Raw genomic sequence first — 27,936 nt, 5'->3', positions numbered from 1 at the left:
CTTTGTGTCTCTTCTTGGTAGTCTCTTCTCTGGGTGTGTTAAAGATGTGTAATGCCCATCATCTGCAGTCTCTAATACAGTGACGATAGTGAATTTTAGAAAACACTTGTTCAATTAGAGAGCATCTTTCTCAAGGAACTCTTTGCTGCAGATTCTAAGTGCACACAGGAAAAAGCCTATAATTACACCACGTTTAGTTTTGGCATCGTCATGAGTAGAAGTGGAGAAGATCGTGTTGTTGGTAGGTTTTCAATAGACTTTAAAATGAAGTTCACGGTCAGTTTTGCAGAGAAGAACATCAAGGAAAGGAAGTGTGTTGTTGACTTCTTCTAATGTGAACCGTATTGAGGGCTCAACCTGGTTGAGCTTGTGTTGGAGAGCTTGAACATTGAAGCATCTGGGAGTTATGATGAGAAGTTGACAATACTCTTCCTTTCCTTGATGATGTTCCTTGCAAAGCTGACCATGAAGTTCATTTTAAAGTCTATCGAAAACCTACCAACCAACACTATCTTCTCCACTTCTACTTTCACCACGACACCAAAACTAAACGTGGTGTAATTATAGGCTTTTTCCTGTGTGCACTCAGAATCTGCAGCAATGAGTTCCTTGAGGAAGATGCTCTCTAATTGAACAAGTATTTTCTAAAATTCACTATCGTCACTGTATTAGAGACTGCAGATGACGGGCATTACACATCTTTAACACACCCAGAGAAGACACTACCAAGAAGAGAGGCATAGTCCTCCCCATCAACTCCACTGCCAAACACGTTTCCAACATTTCCAATACCTTATTCCAAGTATCTACCTCCATATCCACCACCAGTAATAGACAGGACAAGCTTCAATCCTCTGCAGGGGTATACATAATCCCTTGTAATGACTGCAACAAATTATACGTGGGTAAAACATCCAAAGACCTCCAAACACATAATTCAGAAAACCAGTATGCAGGTAGAGATGATGATTAAAGGAATGCCTGTGTTCAACACCGAAATTCACACAATCATTTAATCAACTACAGAAACGCAAGACTTATCACCAGAGAAGACAACACTCGATATCAAAGAATCCTGGGATCATCACTGATCTGTATATTCAACGACTTCTGTAACCCAACTGAACCCCTTGCCAAGAAACTTCATCGTTATCCCACATAAGAATGAAGGAACACTGCAGAAAGTTTACTCGTATACTTTTCCAATCTCTTTCTAAAGCTACCTAAGGTCCTAGCCTCTATCACCCTACTCAGAAGATTGTCACATGCAGCATTCTCCACCTGACTCCATCCTGTAAATACTCTCATACCTTTCACCCAGGTAGATCTGTTTGTGACTTTATAAAGCTGCATTCACATTAAAGACTGAATAAAATTCTCAAAGTAGAAACCTGAATTTTTATTACCACCTCTACAATAAAATTTAGAATTTACAAAAATAGTTAATCTATAAGGAGTGTTTACATCTGGATATCAACTATCTGGACATTGAACTTGTACCTGTTTTATATTACCATTTCCACAACTGCCCATTTCTAAACTTACAAATTTCTTTATCCAAATATGCTGCAAAGAATATGCATTACACCATGTCACATGGCCTCGGCTGGAACAAGTCGAGGAAATTACGAACATGCAATCACTAAAGACATTTATTGGGAACAAGTCTTGGAACCCGGGTCACTCCATCTAGAGTGACTGACTGCGGGCTTCAAGGTAAACATCACCAATATAACATCCTTAGCGAGTGCACTTTCTTTTTTCCACGACTCCCTCAAGCCGAGGCATTGCGACGTGTGTAATAGCATTACTGTGTCACTAGTGGTTTTCTCTCATTTTCACATTGTGTATTTTCAAGTCATCAACAATTTTCAAATAAAAATTATACTTAAAACAAGAATTCCTTTGCATTATGGAAACATACCAGACTTTGTTGACATATTCTTATCTATTCGTAACTAATTCAGACCATTACACTACACCTCTAGCTATGTTCTTGAAAAAATCTTTAATGAAACCCGTGCAGTATTTGGAAATCTTCAATGGAAATTTGCAAATGTTGCACAGGTGTCTTAGTCTTCAACTTGTCAGTTTTCAAAACCATTACATCACATGAAGTCTTTTAAGTTTAACATTCCCAAACGTAATTTGTTGTTCATACTCTGTGGTGGCATGGTTACCAACAATCTTGGACACCAAGGCATACTGTTGACCATATTTAAGAAACAGGTGCAGAGAAGGTTCTCACTGTGGCAACGTTTTGCTCTATGTAGAGCTTTGACACAGTGCTGCAGAGTAAATATCACAGTAAAAGCTCACTCTGCACCCATCCTCTATTACAAGTTCATATTTGTTAATGACTCAAATATTACTAAAAATTATTTCTGTAGATCTTTCAAATACATCAATGATACCATCCCTACAAGTACAGGGTACACAACAGATCAGAAACTCTCTGTAATGTTTGGCCAGCAACACAGCCGACCACAAACAATAAGAGGCTAACCGATAAAAACTGACACAATCTTTTCTTAACTTTGACATCACAGAACAGTCCTGAATAACAGCACACTGGATATTGTTGAGCAGCTGGTGAATTACACATGCAGATATGAGATCAAATGCTCTTAACATTACATCATTAAATGATCAAGTATTTTATTCATCTAGTTCAGGGGTCCCCAACCTGCGGCCCTCATGTGACATGACTCAACTTGCGTAGGTTCCACACTCCACATTATTATTACAAAATGTGGTTCTACTTTAAATCTAGCTTCTCAAATTGGCTTTTTTATACTAAAAGTCTGGGGACTACTGATCTAGTATACACAAATGTAATTAGACAAGGTGCATTTATTGCTATGTGGCTGATGAATGTTCAACCTTAGAAGTTGATGCCATGAAATGAAAATATATTCCCAGTAAAAATTGTTACATGTAATGAGAAAGTTTAAACTGAGAGTCGAGTATTTTCTCCCACTATTTAACAAGGATTCTTAATGCTGTGTAATACCAAAATATTTGGTTATAAATCTTATCCAGTCTTCCCAAAGAACAGGAAAGCTTTATAAAACTAATTCTTATCCATTTCATGTGAACCCCTGGATGGGTTTACCACTTTATACAACATAAACCCTCGACTTTACATGTGCTCAAAAGTAAAAAAAAAAAAAAAATCCTGAAGTTAAAAACCAGTAAATGTTCTCTGAACAATTTGCAACTGAAAAAATACAAAAGCAATGAAATTATAAATAATTCAGGTAAAATACCGAGACACTGTTGTTGACATTCAGATCGTAGTAATTACTTTAGTTGAAAACATGAACAACATCCTAGCAGTACAACTTCTACTGTCCTGCAACTGAATCATTACCAGTGAAAATTTTTAAGTAATTCCCTTGAAGGTTCCAACAGTTAAAAGATCCGACTTAAGTCGAACTTCTCAAACACAATCACGAACTGACGAGCAACGAAACTTACTCTCGCTACCAGAATAAACTTAATGCCCAGAGTACTTTTCAAATAAACTTTGTACTCTCATAAATTATTTGGAATGAGGTCAGTATATATTAATCATATTAAGCATTTTACATATACTATATTTAAGTTCAATAAATTCACCTTTAAGTGAACAGAGTTCAGGTTCATCATGGAAAGAAAATTAAATTTATTGCTCCAGCCTAAATTAGTTCCTAAGATTTTAAATTAAAAATTATAAAATACCCAAACTTCATTACCTGTTAAAAGTTGCTAAGTACTTATGTTTTTGTACATACAAATGATCATCTACTACTAGCGCTGCCCGTCTCATAATATTACAGCTCATTTTGTTCTCGAATATCTAGGTAACAAATATATATTACAATAAATTTATAGGTATAAAAATATTTATCCTCCAAAATTAAAATTACAAATGTCAAATAGTCTTAGAAATCTAAATTGAAAAATTATGCCATTATGACTACTTGGCAATATTTACACAAGCTACCTTTGATGAGTTTCGAGTCTACTCCTGCAGCCCAGCCATGGGCCAGCTAGAATTTAAAAAAAATTTAACCAAAGACAATGGAAGACACCCTAGGCTGTAGTGCGACTGTGAGCGGACAGGTGGTGGAAGGGAAAAAAAAATTACACTGAAAAATCTATTTCACCCACTTGAGGCTTCTTTACGGCACCCTATAAAGCCTCTTCCAGATGAAACAATCATGAAAGGTCATTTTGTCATATGTATTTTCTCTACCAGGAACAAAATTTACGCACTACAGTATATAAAATAATCTCGCAGTATTTCGTGAATTAATGTTTTGAACATTATGTACATTAAGTTCATTACACAGGAAAAGTACATCACTTTATGAATAGATAACATTAAAATTATTATATATCACACAGTACCATTCAGGAACGAGCACCTATAATATTCAATCTACCCCAGTAAGAATTTATCCCATTTTAATGTAATAAATGTGTAGTATGTATACGTGATGGATGATCATATATCAACATATGAGGTTAATACACATTAATAAGTATTGCCAGTTGCTATGATGACCGATGAAGCTTTACGCAGATTTTATTTATAACAAAAAATTTGTATCGTGCATAGAAATGACTTAGTTGACGGTAAAACAGATGCCAAGGTTACGTATGATACAGCTTTAAAATTGAACACCAGCGCCTATTTCCTATATTTGTGCTAAGCCTGATATTTATTTCCATATAGTACTCGTTACTTTTTCCAACAGCCAATAAAAATTGTATTTACAAACATCACAGTCATTCCATCGGTAACGCTTGAGAGAATTTTTATGAACTATTAAGTAAATGTTATGGCTGATGTCTACACACTGAATTATGGAAATTAAAAAAAAATCACTTAAAACAGAAAATGCAGAGTAATGTTCCTTAATAAAAAGAATATTTAAGTTAATTTCTATACACTTTTTATATCTACATCACCCTAATAATGATATATTCTATATTTCATCATCACTAGTGAGATCGTGGAAGGGCATTTTTGTCATCAGCTTCTCGGAGTCTCCCCTCGCTACAGGCGCATATGACGTGATACCATTTGCAGAAGATTTTGTGCTACCTAATGGTCCTAGGTGCGCGATAGAACGCAACTTTAACGGGGACTTGCTAGTCCTGCGTGATCGTAATACAAACACAGCTAGAATCAACACCAAAATAATGAGTCCCACCAGCATTACTAGAAGAACCGTATACCACGACTGTTGACTGTGGTACACATTAAGTAGATCACGAGGATAACAGTGATTTTGACCCTGAAAAAAGAGAACAAGGTGTAAACAAGCTAATTTTTTTCCTCAAATAATTTACAGTTTAGCATTCTATTACAGAGATTTTGTAGCATTCGCACACAAATCAGTGAAATGGATAGCCCCGAGCAAATTTAACATACCCATACATTTTCTCCTGCCTCCATGTATTTTCCACCTTAACTTTTAACCGTGCTGCGAGAGCTTCCTAAACAATGCACTGTCATTAACAAATTCTTTAAACTAAGCTGAACTTGCTGAAGTAAGGCCTATCAATTAAAAGTTCAGCACTTCCCTTCTGTATAATATCTGTGCCTACAAGACTTTAGACCTTGTGTATTTCATTAGTATTAAACTTTTATGAGTTACTCAAGTCAAGGAGAAGCGGAACTCAATCCCTCGTACATAATTGCAGCCTGGTCTCTGACCTAGTAATAGCTCATTGGAATTATGGGCTGTTACCAGAGGATATTGCTGCTCTGGAAGAGAAGTCTGAGAGCTACTATAGCAAGTCCTGGCTCTCCAGGTGTTGTACCTACTGTACATTATCAGCTTTCCCAAGAGTTTACAACAAACTTCATCAGTGAGACGTCACTATACCATGATACACTACCCCTTTTGACTCCACAGATGACTCAACACACTACTATTTTCTCAACTTATCTGTTCTGTGGCTCATTTTTTGTCATCAACTCACTTGCCTTGCTGCTGGTGAAGGGTTCTCGAGTGAAGAAGTGAAGTTACCTTACCCAGAATACCTTCCATTCCTCAGGCAATATATTACTGCTACAGATTTATCATTTCCACCCTGAGACTTCTACTCTACCTGTCTATGTTGTTCATGCATCTTGCTTACCCCAACAGAAGCCTTGTGAAGGAGTCATTAAAGTCACTCCAGGAAATAGAATCTCATTTACTTTAGTCTGTCCCCTTTTTGTGTTGATTATGCTCCACATGTTTATACTTTTTCATTAACACTTTTTTGATCTAACATCTCCATAAACTTTTTGTATTCTGAAACTTTTCTTGCATGATTATACTTAATCTTTTATGATGTTTTATGCTCCCTTTATTACACAGTAATGTTCGCAGAATTATACAATTCTTACATATTCAGGAAGATATAACTACTGAATTAGGCATAAAAATTACTTTACCTCAGAAGGACTATACAACTCAGCATCTCCCCAGCATGCAGTACATTCGTAGTCTTGTGATCCTGAACAGCTGCGGCACGAGTAGTGACACTGACGACAGCTCAGTGATTCTGTGGCTCCCATGTCTTGTGGGACCCACCCATAATGGCTCTCAGGGCAGCTTTGTAAGCATTTGCCATTGTGAAGATAATAATTTCTCAAACACTCTGGAATTACAGTTGATAAAATACATTATACTTAACATTTTACACAGGTTTAGATATTTAATATATATTGATCTCAAACATATGCAAATGTAGTATTAACTCATAGTCAACCAATTTTCTTTTATTCAAACCCTATAAGGTATAATACAATACACTTTTTATTGTATTGTCAGTATTTTAAATAAGATGAAAGAACACAAGCACCAGTTACTCATCATGCAGTCCAGAATACACCTTAAAAAATTCTCCACAACATATAAATTAAAACTAGTCAGACTTCAGTTGAAGTATACAACAAATTTGTCAAGTTAAATATGATTATGAGAAAAGAACAGAATTATGAAGGAATTGGGTATTTAAGGTCCTGCCGATACATGCATTTTTCAAGTTACAAGCCATCTTACTTGTTTTTTTAAAAGATAAAAAAATATATACATTAACACAGGAATGATTGTAAAACTTACAAGATGTTGGTTAGTTGGTGAAAAGAATCGATGAATAAGGAAAGTCCTGCAATGAAAACTCAGGTTTGGGAAATAAAGAAAATAGTCTTAGACAGCCGGAGGTAAAATATGACTAACAAAAGCAAGGGCAGCGGTGTGATGGCTGTTATATCAGATCTCACTTGTTTCAGGAATGCTCGTAATATACAGATTGCCTACAGAAGGAAAGGGTTTTATCAAAATAATAAAAGGTTTCTAAATGAAAGCAAATCAAAGCAAAATAGTAATATAACTAAATTTTAAGTTCCAAAGAACATACTTATGCATTAGCCAATATATTAGAGCTAGGACAATTTAGAAGCATCTACAATACACATTTAGTTCGGGAATTTAGGTAAAGTTTGACAACTTTAAGATTAACATATTAGTGTGGCAATCTTGTTATTGTTCGTGCAACAACTCACCTGTCCGGGGAGCAGGCGAGTGTTGCCACCGAGGCCCCAACACCAACAGTCAACACCACCATCACACAGCTGCGTCTAGATTCCCCGACCCTACCACCACCTCTACCACCACCCACAACATCGACTACGCTTTACCAGTCGACTAAAACTGGCACAAATAGAGTAGTCATGTACATGGTGGTAGAGGAGATGAAAGGGGCAGAGCAAGAGAAAATTAAGGAAGGAGGGGAAAATACCAGGTGTTATTACAAGAGGGAAAGTAAATGAAGCTAAAATAAGGAACTAAGAAAGTTGAAATTTTGAGAGGAAAAGTGAGGTGGATTATGGAACATTCGTAGAAAAATCATATTAATCAGTGGAAATAATAAGTTTAAGAACTATGAACTATAATATATCTTGTAACAAAAAGGCAATTTACAGTGGTGAGGGGCTCTTGATCCAAAGAATTGGACCATTTCTCTCCTTCCTTGGATCAACTCACATTGCCTCTCATCCCTGCCCCACCCAAGTTCTATATGACTTACTGGTTTACCACTTCCCCTTAAATATAATAATAGCAACCCAATTTAAAGCATTAAAATTCTGTAATACATAATACTGTTTTATGGAGCCCTTGAAGAAAGTGAAAAAAATTGAGATTAGGAAAGAATTCCAAATACATAAAATTATGTTTTTTTTATCAGAGAATTAGTAAGGAGAGAGACAGAAGAGAACTAGTTTCTCCCAGACATATAACACAAATATCGATAAAAAAATGTGCAAAGCAAACCAATTTTTCTTTTTTTTACACGTGTCGGTAACTTAAGCTTCATCAAAAGCAAAATTTCATCTGTATATAAAGTTTTGCTCTGTGAATAAGACTTAGGTTTATTGCACATTGTTGATGAGATGTTTCATCCACCAGGAACTATCACCAGTTCACTAATGAGATGTTTCATCCACCAGGAACATCAACTGGTGGATGAAACATCAACTCAACACTGTGCCACAAACCACATCCTTTTATTCACAAACTTGTCGATATAATTATCGTTGACAAAAGTTTGCTCTGCACCTATCATCTTTTTACCATATTAATCTGTATCAACTTCCAACAACAAACACAGGTTAACATTAACAAATAGTAATGCATGGAAATATTTTATCCTGGAGACTTTGTATTTCAATGTATTCATGGGTAAGCACTAAATCTGCAGGGCTTAAGGAGTGGGAGGCAACCAGATTCGATTTAAGTGGATGGCAGATCCAGTTCATTGGACTAAGAGCCCCCTGCCAGCATCAAGGTCACTCCCTCGAGTGGATTAAGGGAATCGAGAATTTATGGATTAAGGGAATTGAGAATTTATGGGTAAAATATATTGAGGAATTTTAAAATATCTACTTCATAGCCAAAATGCACTACCAAAGTCTTGCCTGGTAGAGCTAGTATCATACACGAGAGGTTTAATCTACTTTGATCTATATGTCATCTATTCTTAACTATATAGAGGCAGGTCCCACATTACAGCACTTCACTAATGCAGTGGTTTTCAGTTATACCCAATTATACAGACTTATTACAATAAAAATATTCACCATTCACTATTAGCTAGAGATCAAAATATTTTAAGGCTAGTAATGCATGTACTGTATATGCACTTTTTAGGCCTAGCTCTATTGCTCGCTTAATATATGATAGTATAAACCTGTTATTAGGTTTTTATATGCATTTGAAAGTGAAAAAATGCTGTTTCACTTTACAGCTGTAGCCCGGAACCTAGCCTGCTGTATAAGTGAGGCCCTACAGTAGCCCGGAACCTAGCCTGCTGTATAAGTGAGGCCCTACAGTAGCCCGGAACCTAGCCTGCTGTATAAGTGAGGCCCTACAGTAGCCCGGAACCTAGCCTGCTGTATAAGTGAGGCCCTACAGTAGCCCGGAACCTAGCCTGCTGTATAAGTGAGGCCCTACAGTAGCCCGGAACCTAGCCTGCTGTATAAGTGAGGCCCTACAGTAGCCCGGAAACTAGCCTGCTGTATAAGTGAGGCCCTACAGTAGCCCGGAACCTAGCCTGCTGTATAAGTGAGGCCCTACAGTAGCCCGGAACCTAGCCTGCTGTATAAGTGAGGCCCTACAGTAGCCCAGAACCTAACCTGCTGTATAAGTGAGGCCCTACAGTAGCCCGGAACCTAACCTGCTGTATAAGTGAGGCCCTACAGTAGCCCGGAACCTAGCCTGCTGTATAAGTGAGGCCCTACAGTAGCCCGGAACCTAACCTGCTGTATAAGTGAGGCCCTACAGTAGCCCGGAACCTAACCTGCTGTATAAGCGGGGCCCTACAGTAGCCCGGAACCTAGCCTGCTGTATAAGCGGGGCCCTACAGTAGCACAGAACCTAGCCTGCTGTATAAGCGGGGCCCTACAGTAGCCCAGAACCTAGCCTGCTGTATAAGCGGGGCCCTACAGTAGCCCAGAACCTAACCTGCTGTATAAGCGAGGCCCTACAGTAGCCCGGAACCTAACCTGCTGTATAAGCGAGGCCCTACAGTAGCCCGGAACCTAGCCTGCTGTATAAGCGAGGCCCTACAGTAGCCCGGAACCTAGCCTGCTGTATAAGCGAGGCCCTACAGTAGCCCGGAACCTAGCCTGCTGTATAAGCGAGGCCCTACAGTAGCCCGGAACCTAGCCTGCTGTATAAGCGAGGCCCTACAGTAGCCCGGAACCTAACCTGCTGTATAAGCGAGGCCCTACAGTAGCCCGGAACCTAACCTGCTGTATAAGCGAGGCCCTACAGTAGCCCGGAACCTAACCTGCTGTATAAGCGAGGCCCTACAGTAGCCCGGAACCTAACCTGCTGTATAAGCGAGGCCCTACAGTAGCCCGGAACCTAGCCTGCTGTATAAGCGAGGCCCTACCTAACCTGCTGTATAAGCGAGGCCCTACAGTAGCCCGGAACCTAACCTGCTGTATAAGCGAGGCCCTACAGTAGCCCGGAACCTAACCTGCCGTATAAGCAGGGCTCTACAGTAGCCCAGAACGCAACCCATTGTATAAGCAGGGCCCTACAGTAGCCCAGAACCTAACCCGCTGTATAAGCGGGGCCCTACAGTAGCCCAGAACCTAACCTGCCATATAAGCAGGGCTCTACAGTAGCCCAGAACCTAACCTATTGTATAAGTGGGGCCCTATAGTAACCCAGAACCTAACCTGCTCTATAAGCGGGGCCCAACAGTAGTCCAGAACCTAACCCGCTGTTTAAGTGGGGCCCTACAGTAGCCCAGAACCTAACCTGCCATATAAGCAGGGCTCTACAGTAGTCCAGAACCTAACCCGCTGTTTAAGTGGGGCCCTATAGTAGCCCAGAACCTAACCCACTGTTTAAGTGGGACCTTCCTTTACAGCTATATTTCAGAAAAAAAAAAATAAGCTTTATCTCTTGAAATTTTGCTCTTATCTGCTTATATTTACTTAAGAATAATCGGAAAAACAGATTTGGGCACAAGAAATCCAGTGAGCATATTTTTAAACAAATCCTGGTTAGTTAGTTTTCTAATTTAGGGGTTATCCACCAAGCCAAAAATGAGGCAGAACCGCAATCCAAACTAGAACAAAAGAAAACAAAGGCACAAAATCACCAGGATACACACAATGCTGCTTTATGACATTAGCCGAATATGAGCTCAACGAGTACTGTAAATGTTGTTCAGGAACGAAATTTCAGATGGCATTACAGGGTAAAATTATTATTATAATCAAAAAGAAGCGCTAAGCCACAAGGGCTATACAGCGCTGCAGGGTAGGGAAGGAAGCGAGGGTATTGGGTGGCAGAAGGGGGGAGGGATGATCAGTGGGTTACAGAAAACAGCGGGGCAGGGGTTACGTGGTAAAAATGAATAATCGAAGTTAAGTGAACCACAAATGTACCTTAGTAAATAGTGTATAGTGTATAGACTAATAAAACCTTGTATTGCATGTTTAATAAAACTGGGATTCCGATGCTTCTCACAAACTCTACTACAGTTACTTCACATGCAAATTAATGCCATGTATATCTTTTAATCAAAATATTTATTTGCAATTTACCAAAAATCTAAAAAATAATTTTCTGTGATTATCTAGAATTCTAAATTATACCTGCAGCAAAAACTTAAAATGTAAGTTTGGGAATATGTATAGCAAAATGGGAGCACATAACAGTACCATATTTTCCAGCATAAAGCGCACTTTTTTCCTCCACAAAAAAGTCTTGGAAAATCATCCTTCACTTGATATGTTCAGAGTCAGGGTCAAGGGTAGGCTCTGGTTCACACTATACCAGTTGCTTACTAACGTAACAATTGCTTGGAAACAGTCTTTATATGTCTCGTGTGATAGTGTGCCTTATATGCCAGAGAAATACAGTACAGCCTCTCCTCACTTAATGACAGAGTTCCGTTCCTAAGATCACGTCGGTAAACGAATTCGTCGCTAAGTGAGGATCATACTATAATGATGGTGAGTTTGTGTCGACCATCTTTGATATTGTTTTAATGTCACCTTTGCATTTATAACATCTTTAGTATATTTCTAAATGTTTATACAGTAGTATACTGTATATTGTAATAAACAGAATAGAGGAAATCAGCTCTTAATATACATTATTTAGGTATGCATACTGGTCAGAGAGCCCGTCGTAAGTCCGAGTCATCGGTAAATGAGCACATCACTAAGTGGGGAGAGGCTGTAATCCATAATCCAAAAAAACCCTGTTCATGCATTATTTTAAGCAAGCAAGATAGTGTACTATTATGGGAACCATGATATAATATGCATACATTAACCCGTAAACGGTCCAAACGTATATATACGTTTTTTCAACATTTGAAAGTAGTATGTAAAAAAAGTAGATGATCTTTGTTTTTTTACATTTGAAAATGTGTAAAAAATGTTGATCTATTTTTTTTGTTATATTTGAAAATATGTAAAAAAAAACGTAGATCTGCTTAGACCGTTTACGGGTTAAAAAAAAAAAAAGCATTATTTTACTTTAACAATTATATGGCAAAGCAAAAGTCTTCAATTTGTTTAAGAAGTAAAAAAAATAAAGCAAGAAATTAAATAATTTCCAAGAGGTTTTGAAAGGTAATTCGTTTTCCAGTAATAAGTGTCCAGAATTTAACAATTAATGCTAAATATTTTACTTTGAGTCTTGGAATACAGTAGAGCGTTTACCAAGATGCAGAGTGAATCAAAGTCATGTATAGTATTTTAAATAAATGATTCTGAGAATCAACAAGTTGATAAATTAGACTCTTGTGCAACACTTGGGTATAGTATTTAATTTGGAAACATTTTGCCAGCAGGTGGCATCCTCAGTCCTATACAGAGAAGATTCTTTGAAGATCAGGAGTCTGAGGTACTCAGTCCCTCAGCCTGGAGTGTGTGATCAGTCCATCAGTCTGTAATGGACTGAAGAAGCCACTGTTTGGTGAAAGATTTCCAAAATAAAACTGGACACTGATTCATTTGAAAGGCTTATAGTTAGAACTGTGAAATGCTTATGTGTAAAGATCCAGAGATGGTTGTGTACTGAAAGAGAATAAACTTACTGACTTCAGAGGACCTTTCCTTCAATGCACCCCGGCTTGTGGCAATAACTGAAAGTTGTGAACACTCTGAAACATGCAGTAATCTATAAACACAAAAGCCAACTTCAGACTAAGCATTGTGAAGGAGCACCTAAATATTAAAAATGTGAAAATGGGATTATCATGCTGGTTTAGTTTCCAAAAAGCAAAACTAGAATATAGGTAATGTCTAGCATGTGAATACTCAAGTTACGATGATCCAAGTTTATGAATGAGGCTCAAAACACAAGGTAGTATCGAGAAAACTGCCTTAAAAATGCTAATCTGTAGTTACAAGCACATGTAACAAATACTATTTGCAGGTCTGTAGCCTTAGCAAATTCCCAAGTGATATGGCAAAAACTAGTCTTGGTTAATGGTAACTCTCAACATTTCCTAACTGATTGTGTCTTAGGCATTTGCTTTCAAGTTCTAGGAAGAAAGGTTAGTTGCTCTCCCAAAAGCTACAACTCTGTTTTATATAATCATTTCTATATGATAATTCAGGGCAACAAACGACTCATTCATAAGTTGGAACACCGGCAAAACAACTACAGTAAATTTAAAATTTACTGAACTTCAGAAATATGCAGTAAAATCTACTAGATCAGGGGATTCAAAAATAAAAGTTTGACACAATTGTCTGTTACCATTACAATGATGGCTAAACAATTTGTCCGCCACAATCACCATCAGCATGCCTCCCTGCCCCCATAATTCCATCACAACAAGAGTTTACTGTAGTTACTAACTTAAGAGCTCCCTGTCCACTATGTTGTTTCTAAAACACTTTACATCAGAAGCAACAATGTGCATTAATTACTAATCAACACTACTTTTAATTCAATGCATTGTATTCTTACCCTATCTCAAAAAAATATTTAATAGCATAAACCCAGAATTACTGTAACAATACCACAGAAAAATTCTCAGTACACCCAGACATCAGAATTAATTTGTTAGTCTTCTACATTTCTTTTTTTCTAACACTCAAACACACACAAATATCTGGTGGTTTTTATATTGGATTTCATAACCGTCATTGATTTCAGAACTTTTGCATCTAGGTTTAAATTCTCAAGCAATTATGGTCTTCAACCATTTTATTCTAATTCATTTCATTTACCCTCATGAATATAACAATTTTTATAATACCTCTTACCAAGTACAGGTGCATCTCGACTTAGGATATTTCAACTTTACGATGGTGCACAAGTATTTACTCTGGAGATGAAACGTGAGATAATTACCTAACACGAAGGTGACAAGCCCATAACTTATATTAATTTATTTACTTTTTTAATACTAGTGATGCCTCAGGATACGAACTTAATTCATTCCAGAAGGCTGTTCGAGTGCTGATACCGAACAAATTTGTTCCCATATGAAATAATGTAAATTAGAGTGATCTGTTTCAGACCCTCAAAAATACACTTACAAAAGCACTTACATAAATATACTTACATAATTGTTCGTGTTTTGAACTGTTCGTATCCCGAGGTACCAATGTATTTAGTAATTGTTTACTTAGTGACACCATTTATTTATTTAGCACATTTTCACATTCGACTTACGATGATTCATCGGAACGTAACCTCATTGTAAGTTAAGTAGCTGTAATAATTTTAATTATCATATACTAAAAAAAAAATCACTTTATTTGGGTCTCTTCTCTTAGGTTTTACAAGAGCCAAAACTGCATTGGTCATTTTAAATGCACAAGACTACACACAACAGCCATGATTAGCAAATACGTTAAATTTACATGCAATGTCACTTGGGTGTGATTCCTAATACAACTCTATATACAACTAGGCCTTGATTAGTGCAAGTAATGGATCCTGAAACGAGGTCACATTGTTCAAACTAATGGAGACCTGGCTGTACAGAAAATTCTTAAAAACCAATCTATTAAGAGAAGCCAAAAAGACCTATACCAACTATTACAACCAAAAAGACCTATACCAACTATTACAGCCAAAAAGACCCATACCAACTATTACAACCAAAAAGACCTGTTTACCTGGAGTTTACCTGGAGAGAGTTCCGGGGGTTAACGCCCCCGCGGCCCGGTCTGTGACCAGGCCTCCTTAGGTCAGTGTCCCAGGATGCGACCCACACCAGTCGACTAACACCCAGGTACCCATTTTACTGATGGGGAACATAGACAACAGGTTGAAAGAAACACGTCCAATGTTTCTACTCTGGCTGGGAATCGAACCCAGGCCCTCACTGTGTGAAGCCAGAGCGTTAACCACCAGGCCACCAGAGCCCAACTATTATGACCAAAATTTTCTATTTATCTCTAATCAAGGGAGGTGTTTTGATGCTAGTGAAAGAACTCTGATCAGAGGAATTTGAGCTACTATCCCCTTCCCCGGATCAAACTCAATTATCCCCCCTCCTTCCCCACTGCATATTTTAACTTAAAAATTATCAACATTTAAGTAATTTTTAATATTTTCCTACTAACGAAGACCATTCTCCAGGCACGACCCAAGTGTTGTGCACCTCCTGTCTTATACAGTGGAACCTGGGTCTTATACAGTGGAACCTGGGTTTTCGTATGCCCTAGTTTGTATGTAAAACTATAATCATTCTCTATAAAATGTATTTTGTGGTAATATTTTTGGGTGTCTGGAACGGATTAATTGGATTTACATTATTTCTTATGGGAAATATTGCTTCAGTTTTCGTACGATTCGGTTTATCATCAGACTTTTTCGAAGAGATTAATCACGAAGACCGAGGTTCCACTGTAATAGAGATTTTCCTGCTCACTCTGTCTGATATTACTAATAATTTTATACCACAATTTCCATACTTATTCCAATTTGTTGATATTCACATTGTTATAATCAAGCTAAGCTCTAAACCCGGATGCACATACCTATCCATTTACAAGCAAATGGTCGAACAGAAAACAGCAATACAGAGAATAGTTATATTTCTAACTGGCTCTCAATATTCCAATTGTAAGTGCAAAGGCATATAACTGGCATGTTTAAGTGTGGATGTATGTAAATTGAGATGCAAGTTCAGAACCTCAGAACCTCCTGTACAATTAGTTACATTACTTCACACAGCAGAGTACAGGTGCCCCTTGACTTACGATGGTGTTGCGTTCCAACGAACCCGTCATAAGTTGAAAATATTCTAAGTCAAATATGAATATATGATAAAAAATATAGTAAATAAATAATACTGTAAATACCATTACTGAAAAGTAAATAAATACATTTCTCCCATCAATAAATATACAGTACTGTACATGCATGAGTAAAGTAACATTTGTGAGGGGATTCAGGGAAAATGGTTTGCTGGACTTGAGTTCTGGAGGGATGAAGTACAGTGCCTGCACTCTGAAGGATGGATGTTGATATGTTGCAGTTTTCTAACTACAGTGGACCCCCGCATAACGATCACCTCCGAATGCGACCAATTATGTAAGTGTATTTATGCAAGTGCGTTTGTACGTGTACGTTTGGGGGTCTGAAATGGACTAATCTACTTCACAATATTCCTTATGGGAACAAATTCGGTCAGTACTGGCACCTGAACATACTTCTGGAGTGAAAAAATATCGTTAACCGGGGGTCCACTGTATAATGTAGGTGTATCTCTGGCAAAATAGTGATAGAGAATGATGATGAAAGAGTTTCTTCTCTTCCGGGTCACCCCGTCTTGGTGGCAAATGGCCGATGTGTTAATAAAAGAAATAATACTAGTACAAAAGGAAAGTTTTACAGCTTTATAACACTATCATAACTTCAAAATATCTCAAGTCGAACTATCGTACAGTGAGAGGCATTCGTGTTCTACTGATTAAGACCCTTCGAGTAGGGTGCCTTGATGCTAGTGAACGGCTCTACATCCAAGGAACTGGAGCTCTCTTTCCCTTCCTCAGATCAAATTAGATTGCCTCCCATTCCCCAGGTGTCCTCCCCTACAAGTTTAATGCTCCTTGAATATAGATACAGTTAAAATTTTCACACAAAAAAAATAAATAAAAAAAGTCTAGGTTATAATGAAGAAGATATAAATGTTACTGCAACATGACACAGTAACTATATCACTTATGTCATGTAAGGCAACACTCAACTGTGTTAAATTCAAACCTTGCAATATAAAAATCAAATTCTGAATTTACTGGATTTATTCCACAAAACATTTTGAGGGTCATGTTTGGCAATTAAAAAAAAGTTTTTTGATTTAAATATTCACCTTACAAAATACACCATCCATGACAAATTATATGTAAACTGAATAACATTACTCCCAACACTTCAAATTATGACAAAACAATTCTGCCTAAACAATTACACAAATCAGAATGAATTTACAACATAAAATATGCTGTATAGGAACTTGTACATTATATTCCATGTCTGTGATATCCCTTGAAAACTGAGGTGCAATCTTAACTTGTGCAATAAATAAATTATAACAATAAATCAGCGTTTCGAATAAATAATTGCTACTGGAGTCACTGATACACTTAAACTTGTATATCAATGAAACAGCACATTTAAAATTAGGAAAATGTAAAAAAAAATGCTATCTTAACATAAAAATTAGCAACATGACTTACTACTTCAGTAAACTTAAAATACGCAAGAATAATAAGTAAATACTGAAGAGGCTCGAAGGATTACGTATTTTATACTGTAGAACATCAATTACCAGGCACTCTTCTGGGGGAGGAGGGAGGGGGGGGGGAGGATTTTCAATATTTACATGATCACGTTTTATTACGATTGTTTTTTAATGCACATTCCTTTATAAAGTTGTGTTTATGTGCTTTGATACCCATAAAGGTTCCTGAATCATGTTACTGTTAACTACCCTCCTTAGATCAAATCTTTATTACCTTCCATGCCATGGGCACCGTACGACCTATGTCGTGGGCACCGTACGACCCATGTCGTGGGCACCGTACGACCCATGTCGTGGGCACCGTACGACCCATGTCGTGGGCACCGTACGACCCATGTCGTGGGCACCGTACGACCCATGTCGTGGGCACCGTACGACCCATGCCGTGGGCACCGTACGACCCATGCCGTGGGCACCGTACGACCCATGCCGTGGGCACCGTACGACCCATGCCGTGGGCACCGTACGACCCATGCCGTGGGCACCGTACGACCCATGTCGTGGGCACCGTACAACCCATGCCGTGGGCACCATACGACCCATGCCGTGGGCACCGTACGACCCATGCCGTGGGCACCGTACGACCCATGCCGTGGGCACCGTACGACCCATGCCATGGGCACCGTACGACCCATGCACGTTAAGCAATTTTTTGTAAAAAGAAAACTTCAAGTGTCGGCAAAGACAAAATTGTTGGACAACGGACATTGAATGGCCAGTCACCAAATAAATGATGATCTACTGTATATGATGGTTAGAAAATCTATTTCATCTACACAATCAACTAATACTTTTCAAACCAACTCTCGAGTCCTTTATCCACAACGTTCGTGTTCGAGGGAGAGTACTGATGAAAGTATTAATTATAAATATGTCACTGTCAAAAACCATGTATACTTGCTAATTAAAATTCATATTAATGATAATTTAGACATATCAAAATATACAAAAAGTTAATGCTGAACATTTATAGTAAACACAATGTTATACCCCATCTGCTACATCACAGAGTAAACTCTTGATGTATTACAAAAATTTACCGCAATTTGTTGAATACTGCCTCTCCTCTCTTAACGATGGAGTTTCATTCCTAAGACCACGTTGGTAAACGAATTCGTCACTAAGTGAGGAGAGACTACTGACAAATTGGTTTAGAAAGGAGTAAATAGTGCACTCCTGGGACCATGATCAAGATCCCAGGACCCCACTGTTTGCTCACATCTTTCTAAACCACTGTATATAAATTCCATACTTATAATAGATCATACATCTGTTAATTTAATTTTCAACACATTGTTCCTCAAAATCTTTTAGAAACCTTTCTTACATATTGAAAAATGTTAAGTAATAAATACAAATTTACCTTAATTAGCAAACAGACATTTGAATTATTGACTCATTATATACAGTATACTTGGCATATGATTATTTCTGTCAAAACTATTATTAGGCACATTCCTGAAGTATTTAAGCTACTTAAACCTAAATGCGGCCTTAAAACATGAATGAAAAAAGTCAATTTGGACAAGGAGAAAAATGTCTGATTAAAAGATGAGGATATATTGAATGACGAACAGTCGAAGTTCAAGAAACACGAAAAGGGTATCTTATTAGACAATGTTTCACCATAATTATGGCTTTAAAAAGAGAGTAGATAAATATCCAAGTGAGAAGGACTGATTATGACCCGAGGTGAATATGACAATGGCATACAATACCAACATGTTAAGTAACACTACCTGAGATACTGTATCAAATTCTTGGGTGGGTTTGAGGAAAGGTTGGACAAATAGGTAGGTAGGAATGGTTGGCTTTGAGAAGGACTGCCTTGTATGGGCCAGTGGGCCTACTGTAGTGTTCTTCCTTTATGTTCTTATTAATTCTATTTAGACTTGATAAAGCCATACTTATGGCAAAACATTGTCCAAGAGAAGGTCCGCTCTATTATGAGCATTTCACATATGTAGCTAAGACACTAAGGGTGAGAAAAATCTGAATCTAGACTCCTGGAAATCTGAATATCAGTTGGATACCTTAACTGTTTAATGGAATCCAAAGATGGGATAAACATACCAGCTGAACATTTCGGACAGCACCGTACTAATGTGTACATAAATACCTTAATGGAAGTAGCAAAGGAGTTGCATTCTAAACACTGAAATCATATACAAAAAAAAAAGATCCCTGCAAATTAAACTAATATCACAAAAACCCAAATGTAACAAATATAACACTAGTTCAAGGAATACCAAAGTTATATACACAAAAAAGTTATAATGAGAAAATGAGTAAGACACATGTGGAACAGTTAGCCATCTTTACTCAGAAACATTTCACCTACACAGTCGGCTTCTTCAGTCAAGTACAGAAGAATCAGCAGAAGCAGTAGAGATGTGAAGATAATGTAATTACTTCATCACCTTTGAAAACTTAGTTTGAGGTGGTTTGAGTTTTGTTCTATTGTTCCAAACAGAACAAAACTCTTCTCCAGGCTGAGGGACTGACTACCTCAAAACTATGTCTTAAAAGGTGATGGACTGATTACATCGTCTTCACACCTCTACTGCTTCTGGTAACTCTTCTGCACTCGACTGAAGCAGCTCACTTTGTACGTAAAACGTTTCGGAATAGATACCTAACTATTGCACATGTGTCTTGCTTATTAATCTGTCTGTATTGTATTGTATGCCATATTTTCACTTACGTAAGAAAAAATTGGCAAAAGTATCTTTTTACAATTGGATTATTCTGGCATCCTCTGGAAAACTTAAGGAATTTCCCTTATCTTGAGATGTTCGGAGTCGTGTTGCTGTATCCTTCAGTTACCTTAGTCTAAGATCTTTATTGATGTTATTGTATCTGGTATATCAGGATTATTATTACCTCTTGACTTTATAAAATGATTCATAGGCACTGTCAAAGCCGAGGTGAAAATTAAACATCAGGTTAAAAAAAAAAAAAAAAAAATCTCTAAATTATAATTTGTGATTTTTGAAGTTTAATAACAAGATCTAAGAACATTTTACATTTTTTGAATTACTGAAGAAACAATTATTTATATATAAAATGACTAAATAAATATAGTGCCGCAAAAAAAAAAAAAAAAAATCACATGCCTAATGAATCTCCTTAAAACTAACACAGAAAAAAATGGAAATAATTTAATACAGGTTGGACCACTTTACACTTGTCAAAACACTTTAAAACAATTTCAAACTTCACCCACAAATGCAAGATTTAATAAACATTTTCTGGTATATTTAATTCCCTGAATGCATCATCACTTGCACCAAACTTGTCAATTTACTAAATATTACTTTTCAAACCAATCTAATATAACAATGTTGCAATTTACTGCATGTAAAATAGGGCATCATTATTTTCACTTCCTATTAACTAAAACTTTAAATAGCGATTTTATTTGGATATAATCTGGATTTTGTAGTTTACGAAGCAAGAACGCACTGAAGAATTCATTGCGAGCCCCGTGGATTTTGATTAAATAATGTTGAGAGAATATTTGGATTAAGAGGTATGATCAATAAGCCCCGAGAGTTTACTGCACGCAAACACAGGTTGCAGTGCGATGTTCAGCTTCTGGACAACATCAAGAAATCGAAAAATTTAAGAAAAATCATTAGGGTCAGCTTGTATATACCAATTACCAATAGATTTCTAGTTCATTATAACTGACGATCAACCAGTCAATAAAACTGAACTTTTATTAAAAGTGATTTTATGGTAAAAATTTTGTGTATATTTTTACAGCTACAATAAAATTTTATTATTCATGGGAATTACATTACTATAGGCAATGTCAAAGCCACATCAGAAAAAGAGAGAACGAGAATGAGAATCTGCGACCACTGGAAAACAAATGGGCAAACTGTTCACGCTGTATATAAAACAACAGAACAGCGTTAGACTTTGTACTTTACATCAAAAACAATTTTTTTCTTTGTATGTTTACTTTCAGACTGGTGCACTGGCTGTCTCGCTGTGGACGGGACCCGCAAAAAAGCTGTGAATAATAACATGTATTCACAAAACCATCCATAGGAACAAGCCACGAAAAGCCGAGAGTGCCACAACAAGGTTTATAGATGTAGAAAAAAAGACACTTAGTACAGTTTAGGAAGTTTATTATAGGCAACGTTTTGCCAAAGTGGCTTCTTCAGTCTTAATTAAGAAGCCACTCGTGGCAAAACGTTTCCTATAATAAATGTCCTGAATGCTGCTTAAATATCTTTTTCCACATCTTGTCGGTACCTCCATACCATTTCTTTTCTAGAGTTATGCATCAGCTATAAGTCGGTCAGCATCTTTCAAAGTATAAATTCTATCCAGTTTTCCAGTACTGACAATGTGGAATGTCTGTTGACATTTTGCAGTAAAGAAATGCCCAGTATGTACTTTTATGAATTATTGCAAAAGCAAAAATTTAAACCAATGCCACTATATAAAAAATTTTACATTTTTTTTTTTTTTTACAAATTTAAAAAAAAAAATAGGCATATGGATGAAAATTAATGAATATCTTACTTTCCAACAGTTAATGACAAGCTCTTGAAAATTACCCATGGGGATTTTTCATAATTTTAGTTTCTAGAGAGACTTAGAAAACATCACTTCATCCCTAACTCGTAAACATGCTGTGTGTGCAAGGAATAGCCGATAATGTCAACACAAAGATCATCATGGAATGGTAAAGAAACTAGCCTGATTTGCATCATTTATAATTTCATTTTAATATCAGAAAACAAATATTATTATCTAATGGAATATGTATGAAAACTACACAAAAAATTTAGGAACTCACGTCACTGATCAAGACTCCCTCATTCAATTCAAAAAAATTTTACGCGAACGAAAATTGAATGAACGAAGAACAAAAGTGCTTTTGAACAGAGTAACAAGTGAACACACCCATTAAATGCTTCAGCAGTACAGATGATTATTATTACAATCAGAATTAAGCGCTAAAAGGAGGAGAGAGAAAAAATATAAACAAGTGCAAAACAAAAAGATCAAGATAGACAATTACTTTTATAAAGACGCTATACACGTAAATATTCTCCATGGGGAAGTGGAACAGAATTCTTCCTCCGTAAGCCGTGCGTGTCGTAAGAGACGACTAACACGCTGGGAGCAAGGGGCTAGTAACCCCTTCTCCTGTATACATTACTAAAGTTAAAAAGATAAACTTTTTTTTCCTTTTTGGGCCACCCTGCTTCGGTGCGATACGACCGGTGCATTGAAAGAAGAAAGACGTGTAAATATAGAATCATTTTTTAAAAGACGAGAGTTTAAGGGACGCTATATAAAAAAAAAAAAAGACAATAGCAAACTTATCTGGAAAACATTCTACTTGAGGTAGTACTTGTGAAACATGACACAGCATGATAGGAGAGAGAGTAAGAGATACTGACTACAGGCTCAACAAATGTCAAAAATTTTAATGGTACAAGTTCAAAATATAGATGAAATCCCTTATGAATTGCCAAATATGTTAAGCATCCTAAAACTCCAGGCTAGAGTAACTATAATATTAATTTAAAGAGACTACAGGATAAGAAAGATTGGGGTAGCCTATGTAAAACAGTAAACAAGTACATAGAGGACGGCACTCTTCTTTTCGGTGCTCCATGTTTTTATTGGCTTCAAATTCAGCCATTGTTCATTATGTTCCACCCTCCAGCAATTGTCGCCGGTGAATGGAACAATAGCTCAATTGAAAGTCAACAAAAATTGGGATGACCGAAAATAGGTGCTGTACACAAATAACCCGCACATAAAAGAGAGAAGCTTACGACGACGTTTCAGTCCGACTTGGACCGTAAACGGTCCAAGTCAGACCGAAACGTCGTCGTAAGCTTCTCTCTTTTATGTGCGGGTTGTGTATCGTTCCAGTCACGGTATTGTGCCTTTTTGTTATTTAGGTGCTGTACATGTGGGCCCGCCTCTAATCAGCCAAATCTGTGAAAATAACCAATTTAAGCATCAGCACATTATAGCAGCAAATTGAAAATCTTTTCTCAATGCTGGATCTAGCATTTATTAAAGAAGAAATTTTCAGTAAGTACACTTGGAGAGTCATCACATTCTACTGAAAAAATGCTAAAGACCAGACCAGAATAATGGAATATTGAGTATTTAGACATTATTTCAGAGAAATAAATTAAACATTACAAAATACACAATTTTCTGCTGAATATGAAAATCATTTTATTCCAAAATGCGTAAAGACAAGGCAAATTTGCCATAGACAGTTCCATCTCCTCAACTAAAATCCAGCCAGAGTCAGGGAACACTGCTGATCAGACTAGAGTTCCGACAGTGAGAAGGACTCCACCTGCACCTGTAATGTTGACTTGCATGGGGGTTGGGGGGGTGTCAGGGAATACTGTAATTTGAACATTTGTTGATACTGTAGTGTCTATACACTTGTGAAAGACCTAATGGAAGAGTGATGGTAATCATGTTTCCTTTTTCTTTTGGGTTGCCTTAGCCTAGAAGGTAACAAATGTTAAGAAAAAAATACCGTAATAGTTCAAAAGAGCATACGGAAGCCGGTCAAAATGGAGGACATTGAATTACTGAAGGAAGAAAGCAAAGAAAGTTCTACTGGAGAGGGGAAAAAAAAAAAAGGTGGGAGGAGACTAAACAAAATGTAGGTTTCAAAAAACATGCTGCAGTGCCAATTTACTAGAATTTTTAGAAACTATTACAAGTAAACTAGTGGCAAACTGAAAACATATACACCTACCATCCAACTTACGACCGAGTTCGGTTCCGAGAAACTGGTCGTAAGTCGAACTTTACTACTGAATATCAACAAAACATTTTTGTAATGACTATTTTATTGTTTTATTTTGGTACTTCATGTTTTACTTTACTTTTTATGCTGTTAGTACTGTATTTTATACTGTAAGGTTTAGGATAAACACTGTGTACAACACAAATAGTTGTTTATTTCCCAGAAATTTGGCATAAAAAACACGGTCATAAGTCGAGTGGTCATAAGTCGAATGGTCGTAAGTCGAGCAGGTTGTAAGTCGGATGGTAGGTGTATATTTTGCCAATACATAACAGAAAGAGGCAAGAGCTTTGAACTATATGTCTGCCACTGGAAAAAGTGGACAAGTCATTGCAGAAAGTGGATAAGTCACTGGAGAAAGTGGACAAGTCATTGCAGAAAGTGGACAAAAAACAAGAGCAAAAACCTGGTATCAGACAATTCAAACTTTAGATAAGCAATAACCTGTGACATTTGTGACCAATTTCAGGATATTATCTAGTCTTACAACCAGGCTTGATCCAAGTCTTTACCAGATCTATCAACCTTCTACAACACAAAAGAAATTATTCAAGAAATGGATGGGCAGGTTGTATTTATCTAGATTTAAAGAAAGCTTTTGATGGAGTTCTCCATGAAAGACTTAACAAGAAACTACACAGTGAGAATGAATGGCAAACTACAACAGTCAATAAGATATTTTTGCTTAGATTCACAATTCCATCACTTTTCACAGCTTTAGCCTCTACCATTCTACAAATCAAAGAATGGTCAGGGTTTGAACCCATGGCAAGAATGTCTTGTAACACACTAGTCTGCGAGTTTCACAGCTCACTTGCCATGAGTTCACACCCCATTCATTCTGTGATTGGTCTTCTACAGTTACCCGTTCATTCCTCTCTCTCATGAGCCTCTGACACTTATATTTATTCCAATTTTTTTTTCTGCACATTCATCATATAGATCATATCTTATAGCATTTTATTCACCTTATAGGATTCCCTCAGGTCTTTCAACACTTTTCAATGTGCCACAATTTCCTATTCACATTTTTCCCTTCTTTTCTGCTCTCTCTCTCTCTTTTCTCCATCTCCATATATGAATTTGGTTTACAGTCTTTTTTGACATTACATACATGTAATGTTTACTGTATCTCGTATTTTATTCTCAAAAACTTGTGTCTTGTGCTTGATCCTCCCACCCAGTGTAATAGCTTGTCTTTTATTCATCCTCTGCTTTGTAAAGTCTAGATTAGCCATTCTTAAGAAGGAAGTGTCAAGAAGTTACACAGTACTTGGACCACATGGTCATTCAGTGCACCGTGTAATAAAAACCATCCACACTGGCATATATAATAGTCCCCCCAGTATCCGTGGGGGATACATTACAAGGCCTACCATGGATATCCAAAACCACGGATAGTAGCACGCAAGGCCTATAGATAGTTTTTTGTTTACACACATGCCTATGATCAAACCATACCCCGGCCGGGATTGAACCCGCGGTCAGAGAGTCTCAAAACTCCAGCACGGGTTCAATCCCGGCCGGGGTATGGTTTGTTTGCAATCGTGTCATTACGATTTCGTGAGCCTATGATCAAGTTTAATTGATAAATTATTCACATTAAGTCAAGAATTAGCCTCTTTTCACTGATGGGAAGCACTTCACAGCTTATTCACGGTAAACAGTGGATAACTCAATCCGTAGATGCAGGGATCTACTGCACATTACTGAAGCTACAACCCTGCCCTCCCAACCCCAGGTAAAAATCCTTAACACAAATGCACTCAGTCAACACATTCATCATAAGTTAAAATAGCTGCATTAGTCTGAGATGTTGAGATCGGGATACAAAAATCTGATCCCAACATCACAGTGCCAAAGCTGTGGGGAAAACAGCAAAAACACAACAGCTGACAAAATGCCACAGGCCACAGAGAGGAACAGGATCACCTGTAAGCTGGCAGCTATGAATGAAGAACGTGCTCTCAATCATCCATCTGCATATGTTCCATAGCAGCAATTCTTGTAGGAAAGAGATGGCCAGACACCCACATTTTGTCAAACCCCATTTGTGTATATGGCCCAAAAGTACGTGCTGAAAAAATGACCATGAAGTTGAAAGGCAAAAAATCTGCTATGGAGTATGCTTGCCATAGCATCCTTCACTTTGCATCTATGTTATGTGCAGCTTAACACATACACAAATAACCCGCACATAAAAGACAGAAGCTTACGACGATGTTTTGGTCTGACTTGGACCATTGACTTTGTCAATGGTCCAAGTCGGACCGAAACGTCGTCGTAAGCTTCTGTCTTTTATGTGCGGGTTATTTGTGTATCGTTCCAGTCACGGTATTGTGCCTTTTTGTTATTTAGTTATTATTAGCCTTAACACATCCTGGCCAACAGAACTGCACTTTCTTGGGACAAACATTAATGATCTTTCATGGGTACACATCAAAAGCTGTATTGAAATGTAAATGCATACAATCTGCATCTGAAATGTGCCCTGGCTTAAAAATTTCTCTACAAACTAAAAAAAATTACAAAAAAATGGTAAATCAAAAGCTTGTCACTAAGTTCCACCAGTGATAATATTTGTTAGTTTTCAAAATTTGCAGGAGTTTCTACATGAATCTCGTTTAAGAACTATACCAAAATATAAAAAATGGAATAAACAGAAGTATAACTAAAATTCCTTAAAATTACGTCTCATATAAACAGAGCAACACTACCTTTTGCACCATATTACTCAGAGTTGCTACATATACATCTAAGAGGCTACTTTTGCAAACTCTCAGGAGTGAGGACTTTTCTAAAATACGTTAAGGCTTCATGTACAAGCACTAATTAAACTAGTAAAGTTACACTGTAGTCACACCTACCTAAATCTCCTTTAGTATTATTTACTCTATTGGCTTTGAAATTTTTTCAGCCCTCCTCCAAATGCGTTCACCAAAATAGCCTTTGTTTACATTTTCATAGAAAAGGTATTTAACTAGACAATATGTGATGAACATCCTTTCCTGAAAGAATGCATATCAATCATTAATCAACTTTCACACTATTTACAATCATGTGTGCAAAAAATGATGCATTATCCCAATAATAATAGTGGACCCTCGAATTTAGTCGTGCCTTTTCTGTATGCAAAACTATTTTTATCTATAAAATGTATTTTTTGTTAACATTTCCCATAGGAAATATTGTAAATCCAATTAAACCATTCCAGACACCCAAAAATATTAACAAAAAATACATTTTATAGATAATAAAAATAGTTTTGCATACAGAAAAAGCACGACTAAATTCGAGGGTCCACTGTATTTGTAGCATCCCCTTCCAAT

At 37.1% G+C, this 27,936-nt stretch overlaps 1 protein-coding gene and 1 long non-coding RNA gene across 6 annotated transcripts in view; one reads left to right on the top strand and one right to left on the bottom strand.

Moving 5' to 3' along the window:
• Positions 1 to 21,885, top strand: part of LOC138855400 (uncharacterized) — a 52,534-nt gene extending 30,649 nt beyond the window's left edge. Inside the window, exon 3 of the long non-coding RNA XR_011394634.1 lies at positions 21,767 to 21,885. This is a non-coding gene — a long non-coding RNA (uncharacterized lncRNA). The remainder of the gene's footprint in view (positions 1 to 21,766) is intronic.
• Positions 1,385 to 27,936, bottom strand: part of LOC128705293 (furin-like protease 1) — a 56,667-nt gene continuing 30,115 nt past the window's right edge. For 2 of the 5 annotated variants that reach the window (XM_070104532.1, XM_070104536.1), the window contains 3 exons: positions 13,117 to 13,182; positions 6,440 to 6,645; positions 1,385 to 5,288 (listed from right to left, as the gene is read on the bottom strand). In XM_070104532.1, the coding sequence (XP_069960633.1) occupies positions 4,977 to 5,288; positions 6,440 to 6,645; positions 13,117 to 13,182 (584 nt within the window). In that variant the 3' untranslated portion in view covers positions 1,385 to 4,976. The remainder of the gene's footprint in view (positions 5,289 to 6,439; positions 6,646 to 13,116; positions 13,183 to 27,936) is intronic. The other 3 variants (XM_070104535.1, XM_070104537.1, XM_070104533.1) reach the window with 2 other exon arrangements.

This window comes from Cherax quadricarinatus, chromosome 93, assembly GCF_038502225.1.
Source record: "Cherax quadricarinatus isolate ZL_2023a chromosome 93, ASM3850222v1, whole genome shotgun sequence".
NCBI classification, from domain to species: domain Eukaryota; kingdom Metazoa; phylum Arthropoda; class Malacostraca; order Decapoda; family Parastacidae; genus Cherax; species Cherax quadricarinatus.
Note: the sequence above shows the minus strand (reverse complement) of the source record. Positions and strands in the feature narration are given on the sequence as shown.